At 35.9% G+C, this 25,654-nt stretch overlaps 4 protein-coding genes across 12 annotated transcripts; 3 read left to right on the forward strand and 1 right to left on the reverse strand.

Annotated features, from left to right (window-relative positions):
• Positions 1–310: 310 nt before the first annotated feature.
• On the forward strand, positions 311–7,095 carry sh3gl3b (SH3-domain GRB2-like 3b). Of its 4 annotated transcripts, none has more exons than XM_058767268.1 (11): positions 311–584; positions 2,219–2,287; positions 3,949–4,021; positions 4,174–4,317; positions 4,407–4,540; positions 4,795–4,953; positions 5,082–5,185; positions 5,272–5,375; positions 5,484–5,516; positions 5,623–5,697; positions 5,783–7,095. In XM_058767268.1, exons 1-11 carry the CDS (start codon positions 540–542, stop codon positions 5,986–5,988), a joined length of 1,146 nt encoding a protein of 381 aa, XP_058623251.1. In that variant the 5' UTR covers positions 311–539; the 3' UTR covers positions 5,989–7,095. The 4 variants fall into 4 exon arrangements, with proteins under 4 accessions (XP_058623251.1, XP_058623252.1, XP_058623250.1 ...); XM_058767267.1 differs by having other exon boundaries at positions 313–584; positions 5,272–5,387; XM_058767270.1 differs by having other exon boundaries at positions 528–584; positions 4,001–4,021; positions 5,272–5,387.
• Positions 6,994–16,279, forward strand: nedd1 (NEDD1 gamma-tubulin ring complex targeting factor). The gene is made up of 17 exons (XM_058767248.1): positions 6,994–7,166; positions 7,691–7,834; positions 8,721–8,815; positions 8,898–9,014; positions 9,183–9,323; positions 9,606–9,835; positions 9,935–10,136; positions 10,946–11,099; positions 11,235–11,366; positions 11,488–11,532; positions 11,656–11,760; positions 13,627–13,671; positions 13,771–13,943; positions 14,024–14,207; positions 14,286–14,394; positions 15,336–15,402; positions 15,501–16,279. The coding sequence occupies exons 2-17, from the start codon at positions 7,699–7,701 to the stop codon at positions 15,603–15,605; spliced, it is 2,040 nt and encodes a 679-aa protein (XP_058623231.1). The 5' UTR covers positions 6,994–7,166; positions 7,691–7,698; the 3' UTR covers positions 15,606–16,279.
• A 111-nt stretch (positions 16,280–16,390) lies between these two features.
• lyrm5b (LYR motif containing 5b) lies at positions 16,391–17,482 on the forward strand. 6 transcript variants are annotated; one of them, XM_058767284.1, is made up of 4 exons: positions 16,391–16,537; positions 16,607–16,759; positions 16,984–17,010; positions 17,273–17,482. In XM_058767284.1, exons 2-4 carry the CDS (start codon positions 16,715–16,717, stop codon positions 17,480–17,482), a joined length of 282 nt encoding a protein of 93 aa, XP_058623267.1. In that variant the 5' UTR covers positions 16,391–16,537; positions 16,607–16,714. The 6 variants fall into 6 exon arrangements, with proteins under 6 accessions (XP_058623267.1, XP_058623268.1, XP_058623269.1 ...); XM_058767285.1 differs by having other exon boundaries at positions 16,657–16,759; XM_058767286.1 differs by having other exon boundaries at positions 16,391–16,738.
• Positions 17,483–17,795: 313 nt separating this feature from the next.
• si:ch211-59o9.10 (uncharacterized protein LOC561841 homolog) lies at positions 17,796–25,364 on the reverse strand. Its single transcript, XM_058767260.1, has 11 exons — positions 25,210–25,364; positions 24,603–24,846; positions 24,453–24,507; positions 23,010–23,517; positions 21,302–21,444; positions 21,138–21,224; positions 20,935–21,058; positions 18,394–18,503; positions 18,182–18,303; positions 18,010–18,109; positions 17,796–17,934 (listed from the first exon to the last, which is right to left on the reverse strand). Exons 2-11 carry the CDS (start codon positions 24,779–24,781, stop codon positions 17,875–17,877), a joined length of 1,488 nt encoding a protein of 495 aa, XP_058623243.1. The 5' UTR covers positions 24,782–24,846; positions 25,210–25,364; the 3' UTR covers positions 17,796–17,874.
• Positions 25,365–25,654: the final 290 nt, after the last annotated feature.

A 25,654-nucleotide genomic window follows, 5' to 3' on the forward strand; every position in this document is an offset into this window, starting at 1 on the left:
AAATGCCATTATGTGCTGTTTAATGCCAATTGTGACAACTTACCCCATACTTTGACAACATGCCCCACTATTGGTCATTTTGTATTCAATAAACTGTATCTTTAATGTACAGAAGCTTTGTATTCAAGACTTTAACATATGTGCCTATACAGGAACTGAAAAAATCCTGGAGTAGAAAACATGATAACTAGCCCGGTCTTTCCTATAGGCCAGTTATTTATGGAAACTTTCAGAATATAAGTCTTCATGTAGGCTAAAGCTGCCCTACATCTTCAAATCCTGTCCTCTGTATCACCTTCTGGTGAAATTGTTGCAGTAGACACACGCCTGTACCGATGAGTGACCTCTAGGACCGTCATAGCTGCAGGATCTCAGCACAGCCCCACCAATCAAATCTGGGCAATGTCCCAAGGTGCAAAATAACAGTATACATTGCGACGGACGGAAAAGGGTGGAGAGCAATGTGGAGATAGTACACAGACTCAACCATCCCGACACGATTGTTCATGTGAAACCTTTGAGGACGAACGCGGATAAGAATGTCAGTGGCCGGACTGAAGAAACAGTTTCACAAAGCAAGTCAGGTAATACGAAGCTTGATTTTGTGCGACAACGCAAACAATATTTATTTAAAGTGATCAAGTCATTTCTCTAAAATGATAGCCTACTAACAGTACATAAACATAACTGCGGTTTAAATCGCCCTTTTAAAGTGTTGTTTTACTTTTGTGACATACTGCGTTTGTTGGCTGTGTGGATGTTGTAATTGCAATGTGCGGACTCGTGAATGAACTGTTCTTTTGAGTCGAATCTTTTCAGTGAATCAGTTGAACCACACGGTGAATCGGTCCGGGTGGTTCTCAAGTGAACAACTCATCGATTCATTGAACCAAGAACTGTATCGAGAAGAGAAAAAATGTACAGAATATTTTTGTTTACTACTTGACACATACAAAACAGCTGGTTTTAAAGAGGTGCATTTTATTAAAAAATACAAAACGTTTTCAAAGATGTAACGTTTACTATTGTATAAACTATAAAGTAAATTATATTGCTGAATGGCAGAAATGAATGGACATATTTTAAATTGCGATACCCTTAAAATTATATCTTTCAAATGTTATCGATATGTGCAGTGACATGAACCACGCTATGACGCAATCACCTCACTACGTAAAGAATCGCCGAATCTGTTTCTTTGAACCGATTCTTTGAAACGATGTGTTCAAAAGAACCGATTCTCGGGCATTAATCAGACTTTTTCTCACTTCATTGCAAGCTTTCTCTGTTGGCCAGATCTAGAGCAACTGCAGCCAGCCGTCTGTGACCTGATATGGTGGCCCAGTTAATGATGAATTTCCAAGCTAAAAGATACAGGGCATTAGATTATGTGTAAATAGTTTTGTTCCTGTTTAAAAAGTAAAGGTTTAAGTGCTGTAGATCCACACTGGAACTGTGCGTCTAGACATGTCCTTCTCACCTTGTGTTTCTGAATAAGTTTTGAGTTACTGCAGAGGTTTGAAGGCCGATTGTGCTAAAATGAAAACTACGTGAGACACATGAACATGGGAAACATGGGTGTTGCCTGTTTCTTGGATCCAAAGTCCACTTACTATCTGCTATTGTTTTTCTTCATATCAAGTTTATTGTGGATAATAAAATCTCCTGGAGTTTATAATAAAGCCTGGTCATTGACTCCTGGAGGTTTTGTATTAGTGAAAGTTTCTAGGTCCCCAAGCCACCAAAGTATGTTTATTAAAAAGTTTCCTAGGTCACATTCTTTCGATTCATTCTTGGCGGTCTGAATCCTCTTAGTGTTTTGGACGCATTGGCCAAACGACTGACCTTCGTAAACAGTTTTGCTTATGAACCACAGGAAACAGATGCTCAGTCATCACAATGTGTTAAAAATGGTGAGGCTTGTGGATTTCCGGGTTTTGTTTGGAAATGTTGTAGACATTGGATTGTGTTGTGATCGGATCAGCCACTCATGATCATATCATTGTGTAAGATTTAAATTAAACAATTAAGGTAATTATGATCACTTTCTGTATTGCCCTTAATATTGTATATCTTATGAAGAATATAATTTGTCAAAACAGTCAAATGTTCATCTGAACTGTATATTGAATCAGATCAACTTATTGTATAAACTTTTTTGTCAGGCCCACTCAACAATAAGTGATATTATTTTTTTCCTCTTTGATTATCCTTACAGTTGCTAAAGGAAAAGATCAATGGAGTTGAGGGAACAAAACTGGATGAGGAATTCCTCAACATGGAGCGGGTATGCATATCACTGTCAGCCAAATACAGGTGCTGGTCATATAATTAGAACATCATCAAAAAGTTGATTTATTTCACTAATTCCATTCAAAAAGTGAAACTTGTATATTATATTCATTCATTACACACAGACTGATATATTTCAAATGTTTATTTCTTTTAATTTTGATGATTAGAGCTTACAGCTCATGAAAGTCAAAAATCAGTATCTCAAAATATTATAATATTTACATTTGAGTTTGAATAAATGACCATCCCTACAGTATAAATTCCGAGTATATCTTGTTCTTTGAAACCATAATAATGGAGAAGACTGCTGACTTGACAATGATCCAGAAGACGAACATTGACACCCTCCACAAAGAGGGTAAGTCACAGAGGGTCATTACTGAAAGGTGTGGCTGTTTACAGAGTGCTGTATCAAAGCATATTAAATGCAAAGTTGACTGGAAGGAATAATTTGTGTAGGAAAAGGTGCACAAGCAACAGGGATGACTGCAAGCTTAAGAATACTGTCAAGCAAAGCTGATTCAAACACTTGGGAGAGCTTCACAAGGAGAGAACTGAAGCTGGAGTCAGTGCATCAAGAGTCACCACGCTCAGACATCTTCAGGAAAAGGGCTACCAAGCCACTTCTGAAGCAGAGACAACGTCAGAAGCGTCTTACCTGGGCTGTGGAGAAAAAGAACTGGACTGTTGCTCAGTGGTCCAAAGTCCTCTTTTCAGATGAAAGTAAATTTTGCATTTCATTTGGAAATCAGGGTCCCAGAGTCTGGAGGAAGAGTGGAGAGGCACAGAATCCATGTTGCTTGAAGTCCAGTGTGAAGTTTCCACAGTCAGTGATGATTTGGGCTGCCATGTCATCTGCTGGTGTTGGTCCACTGTGTTTTCTGAAGTCCACAGTCAACGCAGCCATCTACCAGGAAATTTTAGAGCACTTCATGCTTCCTTCTGCTGACAAGCTTTATGGAGAGGCTGATTTCATTTTCCAACAGGACTTGGCACCTGCCCACACTGCCAAAGCAACCAGTATCTGGTTTAAGGACCATGGTATCCTTGTTCTTAATTGGCCAGCAAACTCGCCTGACCTTAGCCCCATAGAAAATCTATGGGGTATTGTGAAGAGGAAGATGCGATATGCCAGACCCAACAATGCAGAAGAGCTGAAGGCCACTATCAGAGCAACCTGGGCTCTCATAACACCTGAGCAGTGCCACAGACTGATCGACTCCATGCCACGCTGCATTGCTGCAGTAATTCAGGCAAAAGGAGCCCCAACTAAGTATTGAGTGCTGTACATGCTCATACTTTTCATGTTCATACTTTTCAGTTGGCCAAGATTTCTAAAAATCCTTTCTTTGTATTGGTCTTAAGTAATATTCTAATTTTCTGAGATACTGAATTTGGGATTTTCCTTAGTTGTCAGTTATAATCATCAAAATTAAAAGAAATAAACACTTGAAATATATCAGTCTGTGTGTAATGAATGAATATAATATACAAGTTTCACTTTTGAATGGAATTAGTGAAATAAATCAACTTTTGATGATATTCTAATTATATGACCAGCACCTGTATATAAAAAAGATTAGACATTTTAAAGATCTCAGTGCATCAAAAAGTCTTTTTTCTTTTTCTTTTTTATTGATTGTTTTATTGTAGAAAACTGATATTACCCACAAACTGATTCTCGACCTTGTTCCAAAAACTATAGGATATCTTCAGCCAAACCCAGGTATTATATTTAATAATATTTACTTAGATTTACAATATATGCTATTTATTATAATTGTGTATTATCTAAGATATATTATAATATTTGTTACAATATTTAATTTGTTGTTGTTATATTTCATTGATTCTCTTTTTCTTTTTTTGTTCTTCAAGCATACAGAGCAAAGCTCAGCATGCTCAGTACAGTGTCCAAAATCCGTGGGCAGGTGAAGTCTGTGGGATATCCTCAGACAGAGGGCATTCTGGGAGATTGCATGCTGCGCTATGGCAGTGAGCTTGGAGTTGAGTCTGGTTTTGGTATGTTTAAGACAAATGAAACACAATGGTTATTTTTTACTGCTTTAAAAATGTCAAAATGCCAGTTTTGAGTTTTACTACAATTATAGGTTTTGCGCTGCTTGAAATGGGAGAGGCGTTGAAACAAGTAGCCCAGGCAAAAGACTGCATGGATGTCCGAGTGAAGCGAACCTTCATTGATCCTCTGCAGTCCCTGCAGCACAAAGAGCTGAAGGAAATTGCGGTCAGTCTGTATGGAGTAAATGGGCTTGATATACTGTGATTTTGTTGATAATACCAGATTTACTAATGTTCAGATTATCTGTCATTTTGTAGATGCATTTAATCCTCAGCGTGAAATCATTAGTGTAATGTTGTGATTGTAGGATTTTAAATGTATTCTGTGTGTAAAGTGTATGTAAAGTGTAAAGTGAAAATAGCATGAGTTTTGTTGTGAATGAAGACAAACATAGCTTTTCTTCTTTTTCTGGTTATCAGTATCATCTGAAAAAACTTGAAGGTCGCCGTCTAGATTTTGATTATAAGAAAAGACGTAAAGGAAAGATCGCAGACTCTGAAATTAAGAAAGCATTTGAAAAGTTTGAGGAATCCAAAGACCTGGCCGAGAGAAGCATGTTTAATCTCCTAGAGAGCGATGTAAGTTAGTGTGCATATTCATATATATATATACTTTTATTATTTGTTTTTGCTTATTTGTTTACATTTTGTAAGCATTTTTTCCAGACATGAATAAATTATTTGATTGTTTGATATTTTTGTTCTAGGTACAACGGATGCAACACCTCTCAGGGCTTTTAGAAGCAGTAATGGACTACCACAGCCAGTCACACCAGATTCTTGAAAATCTCAGGAGTAGTTTGCAGAGCAGGTTAGAATCATGATTTCTGCTGTACTTATTTTCTATACTTACCCTGGTTTAATTTAATGTGCCTTCTTATTTTTCGCTGTATACAGGATAACAGACGCAAGCAATCAACCCAAAAGGGAATTTGCATCTAAATCAGTTGCGAGCACAGTGTGCTACACGGATATTTATGGATTTTCCACATGCTCATCCGGTCAGTCATCAGGTGTGATATTAAGTCATTTGATTACATTAAACAGAAACTGTTTACAAAGAGTTTCTGAATTGTCTGCTAGCTGAAATGCTGTATTATGCACTACAGATACTGCGGTTACTGAAGCTTTGAGTGAAAAATGTAAGTCATTTTAAATGTGATACACAAACTCTCAGCTATTTTATAAGGTAGCTGGAAGTACCCCAGCTTGCTTTGCTACTGAAGTCTTTCAATCTTTCTTTACCAGATGCACCGGTTGTGGTTCACCCTCCTGACAAAGTCACCATTAAAGCTCAAACAACAGACAAGCCAACCAGCAACAGTAGGTTTTTTTTTTTGCTTAAAAGTGACCTTAACCTTGGAAAAAAGCTGTATAAATAAAATGTATATTTCTTCTTGTGTGCTAGATGATAGCAGCCCCCCCTTGGACCAGCCTTGCTGTCAGGCACTTTACAGTTTCCAGCCAGAAAACCAGGGAGAGCTGGGCTTTAAGGAGGGCGACGTCATCATTCTGACCTGCCAGATCGATGAGAACTGGTATGAGGGTATGATCAGAGGGGAGGCTGGCGTATTTCCCATGAACTACGTCAAAGTCCTTGTACCTCTGCCATAGTGACGCCGGGAAGGCCCTGCAGCTGGACAACATGAACTGTGCCAGTTTTTGGAGATTCTGAAACTTTGATAATTTGATAAAGGTTAATATGTGAAGCACTTCTGAGCCCTTGCTGTATATTTATCTATATTATCACTATGCAAAATCAAGTAATCTGCCTTGTATTCCTTATCTGATTATTTTTTATGAATCTTATAATGTTAAATAAATATGCTGCTATATTAAAGTCTTAAGTATCCTTTATGTTATATGTCCACTATGAATGTATATGTGACCCTGGACCACAAAACCAGTCATAAGTAGCACAGGTATATTTGTAGCAATAGCTACAATGATCAAAATGATCAATTCTTCTTTTCTGCCAAAAATCATTAGGATATTAAGTAAAGATCATGTTCCACGAATATATTTTGTACATTTCTTACCATAAATATATAAAAACTTCATTTTTGATTAGTAATATGCATAGCTGAGAACTTCAATTGGACAACTTTAAAGGCGATTTTCTCAATATTTAGATTTTTTGGCACCCTCAGATTCCAGATTTTCAAATATGGTCATATCCTAACAAACCATACATCAATGGAAAGCTTATTTATTTAGCTTTCAGATTATGTATAAAAATTGATCCTTATGACTGGTTTTGTGGTCCAGGGTCACATGATAATTTTAATGCAATATGGTCATACACTGATTAGTTATTTTTCTTTTTTTAATGGCACTCAAAAACATTAAATTACTTCTCAGGAGTGATTTTGTTTTTTCTTCCTTGTCTTTCCTTAAATAAATCCGAACATGCACTGCATTAAAATCTTCTAGCCAGTGTTCCGTTGGTCTTATTGCGAAATACCTTTTGTTTACTTGAATTTAAGAGCATTACAAACGCATTCCTTCTCAGGCGTGTTTATTAATGCAAACTTTGACACATAACGCAATGACTTGACCCTCCTCACACTGGCGTGGCGTTGCTGTAATTCCGAACGCTTCCTGTTTTTGAGCCCAGCGGCGCGCCGTAGTGGCGGTTCCTCACTGGAGCCACGGATGTTCAAACTTTACTGATGTGACAAAGTTTTACTTTCAAATAAAAGGACTCATTTATTCAACCAGCGTGGATGTATTGTGAACTTTTTACCAGCATATCCTTCAGTTTTTCCGCACTTTTACAGTCTAAACCAAGGGTAAGTAGCTAGCTGTTGCTAATCAGCTGATGAATGCAGAAACTATTAGCACAACATCACGAACAACAACAAATAAGTGCGAATTAGAGTGTAAAAGTCTTTAAACGAGGGTTACGGATTTATTCCAAATGTTATTGATCAGAATTAGCGGTTAAAGTAGCTTTTATGTAACAGAATTTGATTATGCTCTAAAGTTAAAGAAGATTGCATGAATTAGCTGCATTGCTTGTTGGCTAACTTGCATGTAACTAAGTCACTAAGGATATTTTAAGAGTCGTAAAGGCATAATTCAGACTGTAAATAATAATTCAGTCTACGAATAACACCATGTAAATATAAATTGGTTGTTATACAAAATGATTCATTAATTGCTAATCATAAAAGTGACATAATAATGCTTTAAAGTGCAATATTATACGATTCTTTGTAACTGTTATTCCTGTACAAGCATTCAGGATTCTTGTCAATAGTGGAAAACAGTGGGTCGCGCGCCTGACAGCTGTCCATCTTTTGTCTCCTGGCAGCCGTTGCTATGGAGGACGTCACGCGGCTGGTGTCGTCAGGTGACTGTCTGAAGATCTGGGACTCGACCTCCATGACGGTGCTGGAGCAGTTCAACCCTCACAGTGCCACGCATCCAGTGGCTCAAGTGTGCTGGAGCAGCAGCAGTATCCTCTAGCACTGTCAAATCACTCTAAACCATTTCCATTAGGATTCCGAGCATCTTTCACATGTCTCACAGGGATGCCAGTATATATGATATACATATATTTATGACTTCATAATGTGTGTGTATCATCTTTTAGAAGAGATATTCACGAGGACAACCATGTTTACCAAAGCAAAGTGTGCAATTTCTCTGTCTCTGGAGAAAAGTAATGATAAAATGTATATAAAAAAATAAGAACTATATTACATATTATATTAAAATAATAAAACTGTATTAATGTAATTGTGTTTAAAAAAGTAAATGAATAAAATTGTATTGAAATAAATGGATCATTAGATTAAAACAAATACATTTGTATTAAATTAATTAAGTAACATAAATTTGATCAAAACTCAATACAGTGTACAGTATTATAGTGAATAGAAAAGAAAACTTAATGTTACTTAATAGAAACTAAATATTTCCAAATAATTTCAATTTGCATAGTATACCAATTTAAATTATTTTAAATTGTCTTTACACATGAAAATATATAGTTATATCTAAATAAATACTATTGTATTTATTGTATGTATTTATTGTGTTCATATTATATTGCAAAACAATTTTGCTGCTATTGAGGTGGGATATGGGTAAGGTTAGGTGGGTTAAGGGATGGTTCAACAGTGTAACTATAAATTATAGAAACTAATTACAGATGTAATTACATGCAGGTATTTTTAAAATATAAGTACAATGTAAGAACATGTATGTACACAATAAGTGCATTATATCAAATGATTAATTTAAATGTAAGTACGTAGTGCTTAAGGCCACCTAATATAAAGTGGGCCCGCGGATTTAGTTGATTTATTATTGTAGGTTTTTGCCTTGACAGTGTTCAGATCAGTACCTGGTCAGTGCCAGCAGTATAGGAGACAAGCTGGTGGTGTCCAGTCTCAAGTCATCTCCAGTTTCAGTGATGGAGCTGGGTGAAGGGGTGAGCTGAGGACCTTGATATCTTCTATCCTATCTAAATATATCTAGGTTATGTATGTCTTATAATGGTTTTTTGTTTGTAGAAAAAGCAAACCCGTGTCAGTCTGAACTCCACGTCACAGTTCCTGGTCAGCGGAGGACTGGATAACACGGTTAATATCTGGGACCTAAAGACAAAAAGGTTGCACCGAAGCCTTAAGGTAGCACACGGTTAAAAATGATTTTTATGTATGTAGATTACTTATTTGACAGTTTCAAAGGACATTCAGTGGGAAGTTTGTTGGAAATATGTTCTTCTTTGAAGCTAAAATACAACCACAAATATGTCCCAAATGGCTGCAGCCTAATCAATGTCTCTTTCTGTGTAGGACCACAAGGAGGAAGTGACATGTGTGTCTTTTAACGGAGGCGATAGCTACATAGCATCTGGCTCCACTAGTGGAGAAATCATCCTCCACAGTATCACAACCAACCTGTCCAGCAAACCCTTCGGTCATGGGCCAAATGTGGTGAGTTTGACATTTTTAGCCTTACAAAATATAGTGAGTGAACTAAACTAAACTATATATTTTAATGGCCTACACTTCAGTTTTGTATAAATTAGAAATATTACTATTGTAATATTTCACTGTAAAATAAAGAAATTGAGTATTTGAGAAGAAAATGACTTTATTTTACAGTACAACTGTTTTTGCAGATTTTATTTTGGTGGAAAACTGCACAGAGACTTTGTTTCATTTTGATGAATCAGGTTGCTCTAATATAAAATACAACATGTGATGTCTCTTCAGCCCATCCATGATCTGAGGTACTCGCTGGTGAAGAGGTCTCTGCTGGGCACGGTGTCTGACAGTGGCTCTGTGGCTCTCTGGGATGCCAACACTCAAAAGGAGCTGCATTTGTTCGAGGGGACGCACAAGGCCCCGTGTTCAGGGCTGGCCTTCTCTCCGGCCAATGATTTGCTCTTCATCACTGTGGGCCTTGATAAGAAGATAGTCTGTTATGACACTTCCAGCAAAATGTAAGAGAAAACATCACATTTAATATGCAGTTTGGACACTGGAGTTTGATTTCGAAGCGGTTTTGTTAATCAGTTTAATGTGTGTGCTTGTCCCCACAGGGTGTTTCGTAATAAGCAGGTGGATTCTCCACTCACAGCCATTGATTTTACTCCAGATGGAGCTGGACTGGTTGTGGGCTCAACGCAGGGCAGAATTTATATGTACGATTTGAGAAACCTCAGTGCACCAGTCAAAATCACCACAGCTCACAAGACGTCAGTGACCTGCATTCGCTTCCAGAACTCCACCTCCAAGTTAAAGGTACAGCTGTCTGTGTTGTTTGTACAAAAACACATTTCTAGAGAACCACCCTCGGTTTCATGTGAGGTAGTGTTTTTTGTTAAACTGACTCATTTCCTTATCATTCAAAATGTGGAGATAAAAAAATCATGCAAACATTTGTTTATTTTATTGTTTATTTCTTTGGTAACTTCTGACATTGTTTAGAAATTCTGCAAATTGTTCAGATTGAGAATATATTTTAATTGATTAAAGCATGTAACATGCAGTGCTTTTCATATGAAATTAGAAGTGTTTTTGTAACATCTGATATAGTTAAAAAATCTATTCTAGGAATTGTTAATTATTCAAAATGCTCAGATTGAGAATATATTTTAATTGATCGATTGGTAACATGCAGTGCGTTTTATATTAAATTCATTTTATGTAATTACTTTAAATTAATTTAATGTAGTATTTTAATTAGTGTAATATAATTTAATATTTTAATATTTAATTTCTCATTTTATAAATTTTTAATTATTAATATTTTTATTTATATAAAGTTATTTAACTTATTTATAATTGATATAATGTCTGATGTAGTTTTAAAAATAGGTTCTAGGAATAATTAATTATCAAAATTATTATTAAAGATGCAATAATGCAATTTTTATTTTATATTATTATTATGACTTTTATTTATTTTATTTTATTTTATTTATTTATATATTTTTAATTTTTGTAACATCTGATGATTTTAAAAATGTTGCCCCTACATTCAACCATTCAAGATTATTGAAACAGATTCTGGTTATAGTTGATTTAAAAAAACAGCTCTGTTTCCACAGTCCACAAAAACATCCAGCAAGTCTTCTCAATCAAATAAGAGGATCTCAGTAAAACTGGGCGGTCAGCAGACGGGACCCTCCACTCCAACATCTACAGTCCCACCCAGTGTGCCTGGTTCTGAATTTCCTGGTGATGGACAAGCCCAAGTCACAGGTCCTCCTTCCTTTTTATAGCTATAAAAGGTTTTATTCCTTATTCAGTCATATTTGGTTAGCTCGGTTAGCATTTAAAGCTCTGTTTCTAGCTTTTGTAATGGTTTTATAGGTAGTGAATGTTTTGTTTTTGTAGGTACTGCTGGCGAGGTGTTCACCCGTGAGGCGGAGGGTCAGCACAGCCAAGACCATCTGCCGAGTATGGAGAAATTTAGCAACATCGGTCGGAACAGCCTAAACTTGGATATTTTCTCCCCTCTTAATGATGGTAAAATCCCTGATGTTGCTTCTTTAGCATTATTATCACTGTATTGCCCTTTTTTTTCTTTATCGTCATCTGTCTTCTCATTTCTATGGTCCCTTTCTGGGCTTTTCCATCCTCTCTTCAGGTTTCAAAACACATGGTTTTGGTGATACTCCAACTTCAAGAAATGGTGAGTGTTTTATTATGTTCCATTATGTTCAAATGTTCATTATGGCAGAGTTCAAGAGGTTATGATTGTTGCATATTAATTACATGGCTAAATGTTTGCTTGGCATTCCTCTCTTGTTTTTAGGAGGCAGTATAGATGTGTTCTCGAGGGAAGGGGAAGGCCAGCACACCACAGACCGCTTCAGAGTCGGCCGAAACAGCTTGGACATCTTTTCACCAGTACGAGATGGTGAGGAAACTTTTCCAACCGCTTTTTCACAGCTTTGCCCTCTACATGAACTATATGTTCACTACTCTTCCAAAGTTTGGATTTTAGGATGTTTCTGGTCTCTTATGCTAACCAAGGCTGCATTTATTTGATTAAAAATACAGTAAAAACAGTAATATTGTGAAACATTATTACAATTGAAAATAACAGTTTTCTGTTTGAATATATTAAAAAATTTAATTTATTCCTGTGATCAAAGTTGAATTTTCAGCATCATTACTCCAGTCTTCAGTGTCACATGATCCTTCAGATATAATTCTAATTTGCTGATTTGCTGCTCAAGAAACATTATCATACTATAATCAATGTTGAAATCAGTTGTGCTGAGTAATATTTTTATGAAAATCGTGATACCTATTTTCCACGATCCTTCAAAAGAACAGCATTTATTTGAAACAGAAGTATTTGAAAACATTATAGAAGTCTTCTCTGTCCCTTTTGATCAATTTAATGTAGTGCTGTCAAACGATTAATCGCATCCAAAATAAAAGTTTTTGTTTGTATAAACAATATATATATAAATATAGATATATCTATCTATAAATACACACACATGCATGTATATATTTCAGAAAAATATGTTATTTTTATATATTAAATATATTTGGGTCAATATCACTAGCGTGCCTTTCAACCCTCACAGTACTCAAAAATTTTGGTTTTAATTTCCCATTCGCTTTATGTCATATCATAAATAGTAGACCCTCAAGTACTATAGAAGCATATTAGCTGAGCTCCCACACATTTTTTCTAGATAATTATGGGCCATTATTCGAAGCATAAACCATAAGATATGTCCACCCTGTCATGGAAATATACATTACTGTTAAATACGTTTTCATCGCAAAATTAGGATACAAATTATATTTTCTGAAAGGTATGATGTCCTTTTCCTAAACAGGGTTATTTGTTTGCTTTCAAATCATAAATGCATAAAAGATTTTATGTAAACCATGTGTTTTTAAAGAAACTCATACAATTCGCACATGTATTTTTCTTATTTGGAGAAAACTGTGGTATTTGGATGCAGTTTTTTGTTTGCATGTTTTTGCCCCCACACCTAGCTATTGAACACACTGGATTATACAGATAAGATTGAATTATTATTTAAAATATTATTGTAAAATATCAAGATGACAGGGTGGACCAGCACATGACGGTGTGGACACATAATGCAGAACACACAAATTATGACAAAATATGAAAATGAAACATTTATTCAACTTCTAAAAAAATTATGTAATAATAATAAATAATATAATTACATCCTCAATCACATTGATATACCGCCCCCTCCCCATTCATTTTTATTTTGGAACGACGACAGGGTGGACAATTTGAGCTTCAATTAGCATATTACTTACAACAAACTGTGACTACCTAAATATTTAGTCTGGTTGTTGAAGAGAATTTGGTATATTTAAACTTACATATTTTGAAAATACTGTATTCTAATCACTTCTGGCATATTTTATGCCGACAGGGTGGACATGTTAAGCTTAGGAAAAGCTAGTAAGCAAACTCAGACGAAGAAAATTTGTCAATTGAAAAGTCACCAACTTATTCACCTCTTACACAAATCTAGAAAATGTATCTAAAGAGCCAAATAATGCTTTTGTTATGAATATAAAACTTAGCCTAATATAACACACCCTTTCATAGTCATTTTTATGTTAAGTTATCATGGCAAATGAGTTATTTATGTACAGGACACCAAAAGGCACCCTACAGTGATATTGACCCATTTATAATATCAATTATCTATCTATCTATCTATCTATCTATCTATCTATCTACACACTAATTGTTTGCTAATTATCTCTTTAGATTACAAAGGGCACAGACTGAGTGATGTATCGAGTGGAAAAAAAGGCAAGTTTGTACAAACTGTATTTTAATCAACAGTAATGAGCTGTTTCATTTAAAGGTTTCTTTTACTTTGACCAACATTAGCATTTCCTGTGTTACTAGACTTTGAATACCTACCTCATTTCCCTGGTGGGCCGACCCAGAGGAAGACCCCATTGGGCACTCCAGGCAGTCGCTGCTACAGTCCGTCTGTGGTCCAGACTCCTCCACCAATCAAAGAGGAGGAGTCCATCGCTACCCCACCGCAACAGACTGATGCACACAATGGCAACAAGGTCTAAACCAGGTCCCTTTATTTATCATCCGATATGTTTTTGCATTTATAGATTTAATTTTTAATCTGGATTATCAACAGGCGGAGAAGAATAACGGCCTCCGGCAGGAGTATGATGTCATAAGCACACCCCCTGCTGCTCAGAGCACACGTGTTCAGTCTGTGAACACGTACAACACCCCTGAGCCCGGTCAGAGGAGAGATCTGCCCACCCAGCTCACTTATGATTCGCCGGTCAGCGGAGCTCCTCCTGCAGCTGCCCCAGGTTTGTTTGAATGGGCCACGATTAGATTATAAGCGGTTTTAATGGGACACAGTGAGTGACGGATGTTTTGATCTAAAGCTCCAGCGGCGGCAGTCGAATCTGGAGCTGAGGGCCGTGGAGCTCCACTCACCTCCATTCAGATGAACTTTGTCCGTAATATGATCCATGAGGCACTGGAGGACTTCAGGTGAGTTAACACCAATTAAGAGTAATCTAGAGATCACTGATTTAAATTTAAAACGACTATTTTCAATTTTATATATTTTAAAATGTAATTTATTCCTGTGATGCAAAGCTGAATTTTCAGCATCATTACTCCAGTCTTCAGTGTCACATGGTCCTTCAGGAATCATTCTAATACGTTGATTTGATGCTCAAGAAACATTTTGTATTATTATCAATGAAAACAGAAACAGTTATGCTGCTTAAAATTTTTGTAGAAGCAGTGCTACATTTTTTCTTCATTATTTAATAAATAGAAAGTTCAAAAGAACAGCAATTATTTGAAACCGAAATCTTTTGTAAGATAAATATCTTTGTCACTTTTGATCAATTTAATGCTTCCTTGCTGAATACAACTAGTAATTTTTTTTTTTTTTTTTAAAAGAAAGAAAAAAATTACTGACCCTAAACTATTAAACAGTAGTATATATAAGGGTTATTATAGTTAACCATAAAGAAAAAAAAAACATTAAAAAAAGTGATTGTATTTCAGTTAGATGTCAAGGAATCATTTCTTGTTTTCATTTAGTTTAACTTAAACTAAAACACCTAAAACTGAAAAAAATTAGTAAACACTAAAAAACAAAAATTTAAACTAAAAAAAATTTAAAATTTGTAACATTTAAATTACTAATGAAATCTACAGTATTATCTCAATAAAGCTTAAGTAACACTATATTGTGTGTGTGTGTATACATATACATACATACTGTATATATGTACACACACACACACACATACATACTGTATATATGTACACACACACACACACATACATACTGTATATATGTACACACACACACACACACACATATATAATATTTTTACTAATTAAACCATATATTCATATTTAGATACTCTTTGGAGTCATTTAGTCATTAATGTCTGTTTTTGTTGCTTCCTCAGGGACACTTGTCATAGAGACATAATCAATCTACAGGTGGAGATGGTTCGGCAATTCTATATTCAGCTGGTATATTTGTCTCTTTTACAGACCAAATGAATCCATATTTAAGTAAAAAAAAAAAAAGATAATTATGCCTCTTTAATCATGCCACTCATCTTTTCCAGAATGAAATCCACGGTCTGATTGAGAAATACTCCGTGAACGACTCCCTCGTCGAGGAGATAGAAAGACTGAGAGAGGAAAACAAACGACTGCGAGCCAATTATTAAAGACATCCATAGACACGCGTCTCCCATTGTGTCGGTCTGGGAATACTCCCCGGAATCAGAGAGGACAGAGAGAAGCTGACGTTTCTACTAGTGCCTTCACTCTGCAGACCAGCGCTCACTGTCTGCTTCTCCATTTGTCATATTGGCACACACTTTTGTATCTGTTTCAGGTTATAAAGAGTGTTTTTGTAAGATTTCTATGCCTTAAAATCAAATAGCAAAGAAGAGAACACACTTTGTATTTTTGTTTTGTTTTGTATATCCTAACTAGTTTACAGAAAAGTCGCATGTATTGGCACTTAGGATGTGTAATGCGTGAATGATGTAGAGTGACGAAACATCTCAGTGTGAATTGTGCCACTATGGATTGTGCTCCTTTGTTGTCCAGATTATTTTTGCAAACCACATGCCAAAAATGAAAGGACACTGGTGATGCTGTGTAAAAGTAGGTAGATTTATGTATTTTGCAGCTTCAAAAGGTGTGTACTGGAGATTATTTGAATGCCAGTGCTTTAATACATGACATTTTGAATCAGTTTCATGTTCATGACAGCACATTTGGCAACAAAAAGTAAACGACTAACTCAAAACCATTATCTGTACACTGTGCTCCTAATCCGCGATTATAAGGCGTCTTCCTATGGACTGGTTTAAATAAATTATTTCTGCATTCACGTGTAGCTTGTTTTCTTTGTTTCACTACAACCATGGCATAAGATGTTTGCTTTTGGTTTGTTTTTACCTGGAAGACTTTATTATATATGTTTACGTCTATGTAATACCAATAACAGCATTTGTAATCAGCTAGTTTATCGACTTTTTCAGTTAAACGGTTGAGGACTTTTATTTTGACTTTGTGTATTCGATGACAACACAAGTTATATTCCTGATTGTTGTCATTGCGTACAAAGGGCAATATGAGACATTAGCAAGTAAGTAGAAAAACAAAGCTTGCATTTTTTGTTTTTCAGCAATACATCTGAAAGCTTATCATTATGTAGTCTAGAAACTGAAGGTGTTTTTAATCTCCGTCCGCTTTGGAAAAACCTTGGCTGAGGTAACAAGTCAGCTGAAGTGTGTTTGACTGAGATCAGAGGAATCACTGGGAAATGGCCAACCCACTCCGAGCAGAGGTAGTGCAACTGTACAAAACTGTGAGTACACTGCCCCCTTCTGCTTTTGAATGCCATGACAACAAAATTAAAAATTATACAAATACTTTTTCTTCTTGACTGTAGCAAACCCTTCTTGTAATTTTCAAAGTTGAGTCAAAAGTCAAATTGCATAAAGTGTTTCTCCCAGTGTTTTCGTATATCGTTTTTAAATATAAATAATCTTAATTGTACCCAATATTGTAACAAAAATTCTAAATTTTCAGACTGTATTGGTGCCAGTTGACGAAAAGGTTGGGCTGATCTGCTGAGGCATGTTACTACTGTTTTGTTTTTGTTTTTTTTTTGGAAAAGAAAAAAATCTACCCAATATCAACTAACTATATTAAGTCAGTCTTCATTTATATTAAGAGGATAAACATATTAAAGTAAGGAGGGGAAAAAAAACATTCTGCACACATCTGACTCCAGGCCTGTTTTTTTTTTTTTTTTTACAGTCTATGCTCCAGGCATTAGAAATTCATAATCCTTCTCTTATGATTCTTCTGCTTGAAGTTGCTGTTTCTTGGACGGGAGTATCCGAAAGGAGCCGACTATTTCAGAGACAGACTGAGGGCTGCATTTGCCAAGAATAAAGATGTGAGCGACCCTGAGAAGATCAAAGAGCTCATCAGCCGAGGAGAATTTGTGGTGAAAGAGCTCGAGGCGCTCTATTACCTCCGGAAATACAGAGCCTTGAAGAAGCGATATTATGAAACACAATGAATCACATGCTGCCTGATACAACAACAACAGCAGCGATAGAATGACTGTAACAGCCACATATATTATCCTAATTACACATTTTAAATCGCTATTAAAATAAAAACCGGCAAAAAAAAAAATATATAAAGCGATTTTATTTGAAAGTCCAAAATTCAAGTTGAGCTATTGCTAACTGGATTGTTGCCACTGGTGTGATACAGTCATGTCTGACATGTTTTAGAAGGATCTTTCTAAATAAAACAGTGCTTGGCAGTGCTTTATGCTGGTTCAAAGATCAGACAATATTTAGCATTTAAAAAGCATTTAATAACACTCAAAGTAAGACTGTTTAAAAGTCAAATGGGGTAACATGACCAGCTGTGAGGTAGATACTGAGTCCTGAAGTTGTGCGCTCAAGAAAAACCACCACACTCTGATATATCCGCTCTGCAGATGGGACATGTGGCGTTCTCCTGTAACAGACACAGAAAATGATTAGTAAAAAGCAACTGTGAATTATGGGATTATGTTGTTAAAACAAGCGAGACCTTTAGCCAGCGGTCGATGCATTTGACGTGGTAATCGTGGAGACATGGAAGGATCCTGAGTCGTTCACCTGCTTTGTATTCACTGAAACAGATCTGGCAACTGTAAAGAGAGTATGATTAAACTATTGCACTATGGGAAATCTCTTTTGCTGCATCCAGTTCTGTGACTTACTCTGTCTTTCCTGCGCTGTGTGTGGGATCGTACGTTTTTGTGGGCAGCCGTTCAATCTCGGCCTTTGTCAGAGTGTTCTTGGCTACTACAGCACCTTGTTGCTCCTCGAACGCTAAGAGAGCCTGACAAAGCAACGAATAAAATCAGTGATAAGACAACATTTTATAATTGTAGTCAAGCATGTGACTTCTGTGAATTAGCATAATTCAAACCTCATAATTATTTCCCTGGCTGTCATCAAACAAGTCCATCTGCAGGTGAGAAGCTTGTCTGCGGCGGGAATTGCGAGTTCTGCCGGTTTGACGACGGCCCTGTTGTCTGCCTGTTCAATCAAAAGATTTTTTTTAAATGTAGTATAGGTTTACTTTTGATAAGGTGTTTTTTTTTTCAAATAAATTAATACTTTCCTTCAAGCAAGGATGCAAAAGTGACAAAGACTTTTATATAGTTAGAAAGGATTTTTATTTCAAATAAATGCTTTCTTTTATGCCAAGCATCCAGAAAAAATATTTCAGTTTTCACAAAAATAATGAGCAGCAGAACTGTTTTCAATATTAATAATAAAGACATGTTTCTTGAAGGATCTGACACTGAAGACTGGAGTAATGGCTGCTGAAAATTCAGCTGTGCCATCACATTAATTATTTACATATTAAAATATAATTTTAAATCATTAGAAATTGTAATAATATTTCACAATATTAAAATTTTTGATTAAACATATAATAAAAAAGTATTTTATGCCTACCAAGACTGTATATCACAATATATTTTTTTTGATCACAATTTCAATTTTTTTTTTTTGTGATTTTGAGTAATGTGTTATTTTTCTATTTTATCGTTATGTAATTTTATATTTTTTACCATGTTGTAGCGCCTTGAGTGTAAGAAAGGCACACTACAAATAAAATGTATTATACAATATATACAAATTACATAATTATTGTAATTTTAATTACACTATAGAATGTTGTATAATATCTAGTATTGTTTTTTTATTTATATATACACATACATATATTACATATTAAAATGATAAACAAAAAGCAATATCTATAAACCAATTAATATTTATTATAATTAATAATTTCATACACATTTATAATTAATACTAATATGATTTTTTTAAATTTATTACAGTTGGGGATTATTTGATCCCCTGCTGTTTTTGTACGTTTGCCCACTGACAAAGAAATGATCAGTTTATAATTTTAATGGTTTATTGTAACGGTGAGAGACAGAATTGCACTAAAAAATCCAGAAAAACGCATTTTAAAAAAAGTTACAAATTGATTTGCATTTTAATGAGTGAAATAAGTATTTGACACCTTTGCAAAACATGACTTAGTACTTGGTGGCAAAACCCTTGTTAGCAAATCACAGAGGTAAGACATTTCTTGTAGTTGGTCACCAGGTTTGCACACATCTCAGGAGGGATTTGTCCTACTCCTCTTTGCAGATCCTCTCCGAGTCATTAAGGTTTCGAGGCTGACGTTTGGCAACTCGAACCTTCAGCTCCCTCCACAGATTTTCTATGGGATTAAGGTCTGGAGACTGGCGGCCACTCCATGACCTTAATGTGCTTCTTCTTGAGCCACTCCTTTGTTTCCTTGGCCATGTGTTTTGGGTCATTGTCATGCTGGAATACCCATCCACAACTCATTTTCAATGCCCTGACCCTGACGGTACATGGCCCCATCCATCTTCCCTTTGATGCGGTGCAGTTGTCCTGTCCCCTTAGCAGAAAAACACCCCCAAAGCATAATGTTTCCACCTCCATGTTTGACGGTGGGGATGGTGTTCTTGGGGTCATAGGCAGCATTCCTCCTCCTCCAAAGTTGAGGCCAAGTTGAGTTGATGCCAAAGAGCTGGATTTTGGTCTCATCTGACCACAATACTTTCACCCAGTTCTCCTCTGAATCATTAGTAAACTTCAGACAGGCTGTACATGTGCTTTCTTGAGCACGGGGACCTTGCAGGCACTGCAGGATTTCAGTCCTTCACGGCGTACTGCGTTACCAATTGTTTTCTTGGTGACTAGGGTCCCAGCTGCCTTGAGATCATTGACAAGATCCTCCCGTGTAGTTCTGGGCTGATTCCTCACCGTTCTCATGATCATTGAAACTCCACGAAGTGAGATCTTGCATGGAGCCCCAGACCGAGGGAGATTGACAGTTATTTTGTGTTTCTTACATTTGAGAATAATCGCACCAGCTGTTGTCACCTTCTCACCAAGCTGCTTGGCGATGGTCTTGTAGCTCATTCCAGCCTTGTGTAGGTCTACAATCTTGTCCCTGACATCCTTGGACAGCTCTTTGGTCTTGGCCATGGTGGAGAGTTTGGAATCTGATTGATTCATTGCTTCTGTGGACAGGTGTCTTTTATACAAGTAACAAGCTGAGACTCCATTTAAGAGAGCGCTCCTAATCTCAGCTCCTTACCCGTGTAAAAGACACCTGGGAGCCAGAAATCTTGCTGATTGATAGGGGATCAAATACTTATTTTACTCATTAAAATGCAAATCAATTTATAACTTTTTTTTTTTAAATGTGTTTTTCTGGATTTTTTTGTTGTTATTCTGTCTCTCACTGTTCAAATTAACCTACCATTGAAATTATAGACTGATCATTTCGTGGTCACTGGGAAAACGTACAAAATCAGCAGGGGATCAAATTATTTTTTCCCCCACTGTAAAACCTGCTTTTAAATCAAATGAAATCAAGACAGAGATTGACTCATGTATGGTGACTTACGGGGTTGCTCTCCAAAGATGACCTGCTGCAGCTCTGAAAGCTCAGAGGGTCCGTGTGAGAAAGATGCAGAGCTGATCATTGAGGCCCAAGGAGAAATCCAGCCCAAGCCAACATACGGATCAACCTGCAAGAAACCATCAATTTTTGTTTGAGTATGATCACTACACCATCATTCAGTGCTCAAAGCAAAACCCCAAACTGACCATGTGGTTGTGGTTGTGGTTGTTTCTGCTTGGCGATCTGTTCTGTTGCCTCTGCCGCTCCATTCGCTCCTCCATATCAAACTGTTCCTGCAAACACCAGAATATCAGAGTTAGTCACTTCTCTATTGTTTCTCAATAAGGATCAGGAGAGCAAAGCTTCATACCTGAAGGCTTCTGGCATACGCTTCATCCTCAGCCATCTGAACGGAGCGGACCACCGAGACATCATCAGTGTCATCCTCTATGATGACGATATCTTCTGGTATCGGACATACAAGTGAACTTGCTGGTTCTTGCATTCTCTTTGCTATATAAAATAATAATAATAAAAATTCTTATAGAAAAGACCTTGAGTAATATCCTCCTGACATTTAAAGACATAGTTCATGCTAGGGATGCACGATATTACCGGACCGTTATTGGAATCGGCCGACAATGGCTTTAAATGTAAATATCGGCATCGGCTCAATATGAAACATTATGCTGATATGTCTTGTCGATAAGAGAAATAGGTTAACTCACATGTGCTCAGGGTGTGCTAGTGATTAGATCACATCAACAGTACGATTAGATCACATCAGCAGTGTGACTCATTTTTGAAGCAAAGTTTTTAGATTCACTGCTTTGGATCGCTGCATGTAAACTGTGAAAGCACGTACAGAATGACTGGTTCGGTGTATGATAGAGTCAACAGTAATAGCACGTGCAGCGGCAGCCTCCCCTGGGTCCTAATGTCTGTTCAGTACAGAGTTTTAATTCCGTAGGGGGCACTGTTGGCCTACTTTTAATAAAATGAGAGTAAAATACACAGATAACATTTAGATTGTGCTTCTGATTAAATAAAGTAGTAACTGATGTCATGAAATCTTGAGTATGTTTTGATTTAAAGGTCAGAAGCTATAGCTAACATGAATTAAAAAAACATTTGACATTTGTAAATTAAATAATTTTATATACACCGATTTATTCATTAATGTGTAATAGTTATATATTTTTTTAAACAATTTACGATTTTTACAACTCTTTTGCTTTTTAGACCATCTACAAATTGTAAATCTTAAAATAAAATGTTAAGGTTACTACTGCATCTTTCTGAAAAAAAAAAAAAATGCAGCGATTGATATATAGTTTATTTATAGTTATTTTCAAAGCTTCAATGTACTGTCATTATAAAATAACTTTTACATTATTGTTTATTTAATTCTAACAAATAAGTTCTTGTTAAAAACTAACCAAAATTAAAAAATGATTTGCTATAGGAGAGACTTGGTGTTGTTTCCAAACAAAAGGAAATATATCGGTATCGGCATCAGCTATCGGCCAAAAAGAGTTGAAAAATCTCGGCATATCGGTTATCGGCAAAAATCCAATATCATGCATCCCTAGTTCATGCAAAAATTACATTTGCTGAAAATGTACTCACTCTCGGGCCATCCAAGATGCAGATGAGCTTGTTTCATCATCAGAACAGATTTGGAAAAATTTTTAATCGATAGCGGAGTCGTATCTTAGCCAGAAATGTCAGTTTAAAAGTTAAAACCTAAAGTGAAAACCGACGGTTTAAATTTAAAACCTAAATGATGAATTTGTTTATTATAAATACCTAGCTTTTCACTTCACAAAATGTTAGGTAATGGACTGGAGATGTGTGGACTACTTGTGGATTATTGCGATGTTTTTATCAGATGTTTGGACTCTCATTCTGACGGCACCTATTCACTGCAGAGGATCCATTGGTTAGCAAGTGATGGAATGCAAAATTTCTTCAAATCTGTTCAGATGAACAAACAAACTCATCTAGATCTTGGCTGGTCTGAGGGTGAGTACATTTTAATTAATTTCTATAAACACGTGGATCCTGATTATCCATACCTGCATCCAGCAGTGAAGCTTCATGCTCCATTGCGTGTAAAGAAGAGTGTGCTGATGTACTTTTAGAGACTTTAGATTTGGTCTTGCTATAGATGGTCTTTTTGGACTTCTGTTCCCTTCCATTGCTGGTGTGTAGTGTCTTTTGCTTAGAGGCGTGACCCATTACTAGCGGCTCATTTAAATATGCTGGATCACTAGTTTGATCCAGTGCAGACGTGGAAGACCCAGCTGAGGAAGAGGGCTTGGAACATGCAGAAACATGAGAAGCAGAGGAGATTGTTGGACGTGGAGACTCCAACCATGTAAAATCAGAGGGTAAAAGAGACGAGGCCGTTACAAATCCGTTTGCTCCCTGTGTAACGGTAGTGTGTCCACACAGCATGCTTGCACTTGAGTCCTCCAGCCTGCGCCGCTTCATCGTTCTCTGGGAGCTTGGAGTGGTGCTAAGGTAACCTGGAATGTGTTCACGTCTTTCCCATTTTCTTCCATCTGTACAGGATGATGTTGCCTAAACCAAGCATAAAAACATTTATGAATACAATTCCAAAAAGACTGAATATCTTCTAAAATTACCATACTACGGAGTGTAGTTAGCATACTGTTTACTAATTTTTTTTGTACTACTGATTACATAATTTCAGATTACAGTCATTACATTGTTGACATATTACATGTATAATTAGGAATAAAATAATGAAAAATAATGCAACAAAATAATAATACAAATGGTTATTTTGCATTTATATATAATACATTTGTTATTTTGTATTTATAATATTAAAATATTATTTTTCATTAATAAACAGTTAATTATGTTTTAAATAAAACATAAAATGATCATTTTTCATCTTTAATTGTAAAATAATGTTGCCAAACGTTATAAATAATTGGTTGTTTTGTATTTTACATAATTGCATTTTTAATTGTAATTTGTTTTCAATTTGATAAAGGATATTTTGTATTTTTATATAATACATGAAATGATCATTTTGCTTTTTTAATTGTAAAATAATTGTGCTAAATGGTAAGTGGTTTATATATAGGCCTCTCTCTCTATACATATAAAATTTTATATAATATTTTATATTTAAAAATTGTTTAGTAATTTTCATTGCAAAATACATATTTTTGATTGTTAATTAAAAAAACATTTTCTTACATGTTAGAAATAATAGTTTTTTGGCATATTATATAAAAGTGGTTGTTTTTCATTTCATAATACTTGAGACTTCTTGTAAGCACTGAAAATAAAAGGTCAACCCCACTGCATTATGGGTAACAGTATTCCACAGTATGCTTTGTTGCATACTGCACATTTTAGGAAATGTGGCAGGACAACCAAGTATTCTGTGCACATAGAAAATTCTTATACTGTGCATACTGCATGCATAATACAGAAATAGAGTTGTATTATTTTATGGCATTCGGCCCTTTTTCTCTTACCACATTTCTGTCACCATCTTTCTGGGAATGACGTTTTCTTCTGTGAGTCAGGGGGCTGTAAAGTGAGGACAGATTCTTGTCATTATGAATAGTCTACTACATAGCAAAAACACAAATAATTCATATCAATATTTACAAAAGAAATGGTACCTAGGGGTCTCGGGAACAAAAGTGGAGGAGAATTCATGAACGTGTCCACGGTCTTCAAACAGGGGGTCACTGTCATTCAACAGACAGGCATTATTCAGGGAATCCGGTGTGTCTGGGGCCAAACAGGAACCACTGTACAGAGGACTGCCGGGCTCTGAGCTCTCCTGGATGTCATCCATCTCTTTGATTATGGCTTAATGAAAATATACTTTGGCTATAGCTGACAGACTGTGTGCAGATGAGTCTGTGAAGAGGAAAAAACAGTGCAGGAAGATACATTAACAGCCTCTTTAAACGCATTAAGACGGTGAGGCTGCATTAATACGCCCCCTTTAAATGTAAATATTTTATACTTCATATCTTATTGATATGTTAAAACGCACAGTTTTTGCAAGTGAAACAATGCTTTCGCGATCCTCCGCGTATGTTTGTGATAACAACAGTACTGAGGTGTGAAACTAATCTGTGATCGGTTGGATTCGACGTTTAACCGAAGACGCTGGTAGACGGTTAGCAAGCCACATTACATTAAGATCGCCTAAACAGTCATAGTTTACAAAAACTCCGTGCTTTTAATGTGGAATTGAAATAAGCTAACTTTACTCACCATCTTTACGAAACATACCACTACGACAAGCAAATATCTTCGCTTAGATACCGCATCAGCGAACAGCGAAGTCACAATGGAAAACACCGCCATAGAACTTTCGGTTTGTCTTCCGGTTACGCCATTTCCGGCATATGGTTCGTTAGGTTTGCATTTAAAGGACCCCGACATTTCATATTTTTACTTACTCTCATGTGAAGAAATAGCCTTGTTTACTTCTAATGTCAAAGTTTTTTTTTTAATTTATTTATACTTTGTTTTTTAAAGTCACTATATATATATGACTTCAAAACCTCTAAATCTATCTTGAGATTTTTTTTTCAAATTATTTTTATCAGGCTCCTATAAAAATACCATTGGACATTTTTAAAAATAAGGCATTCAATAACTGACTAATAACCTTTTCTTTGCCATTAAAGTGAAATTACTGAAATCTAACACAAGA

This window comes from Onychostoma macrolepis, chromosome 25 (assembly GCF_012432095.1).
Source record: "Onychostoma macrolepis isolate SWU-2019 chromosome 25, ASM1243209v1, whole genome shotgun sequence".
Lineage (NCBI taxonomy): Eukaryota > Metazoa > Chordata > Actinopteri > Cypriniformes > Cyprinidae > Onychostoma > Onychostoma macrolepis.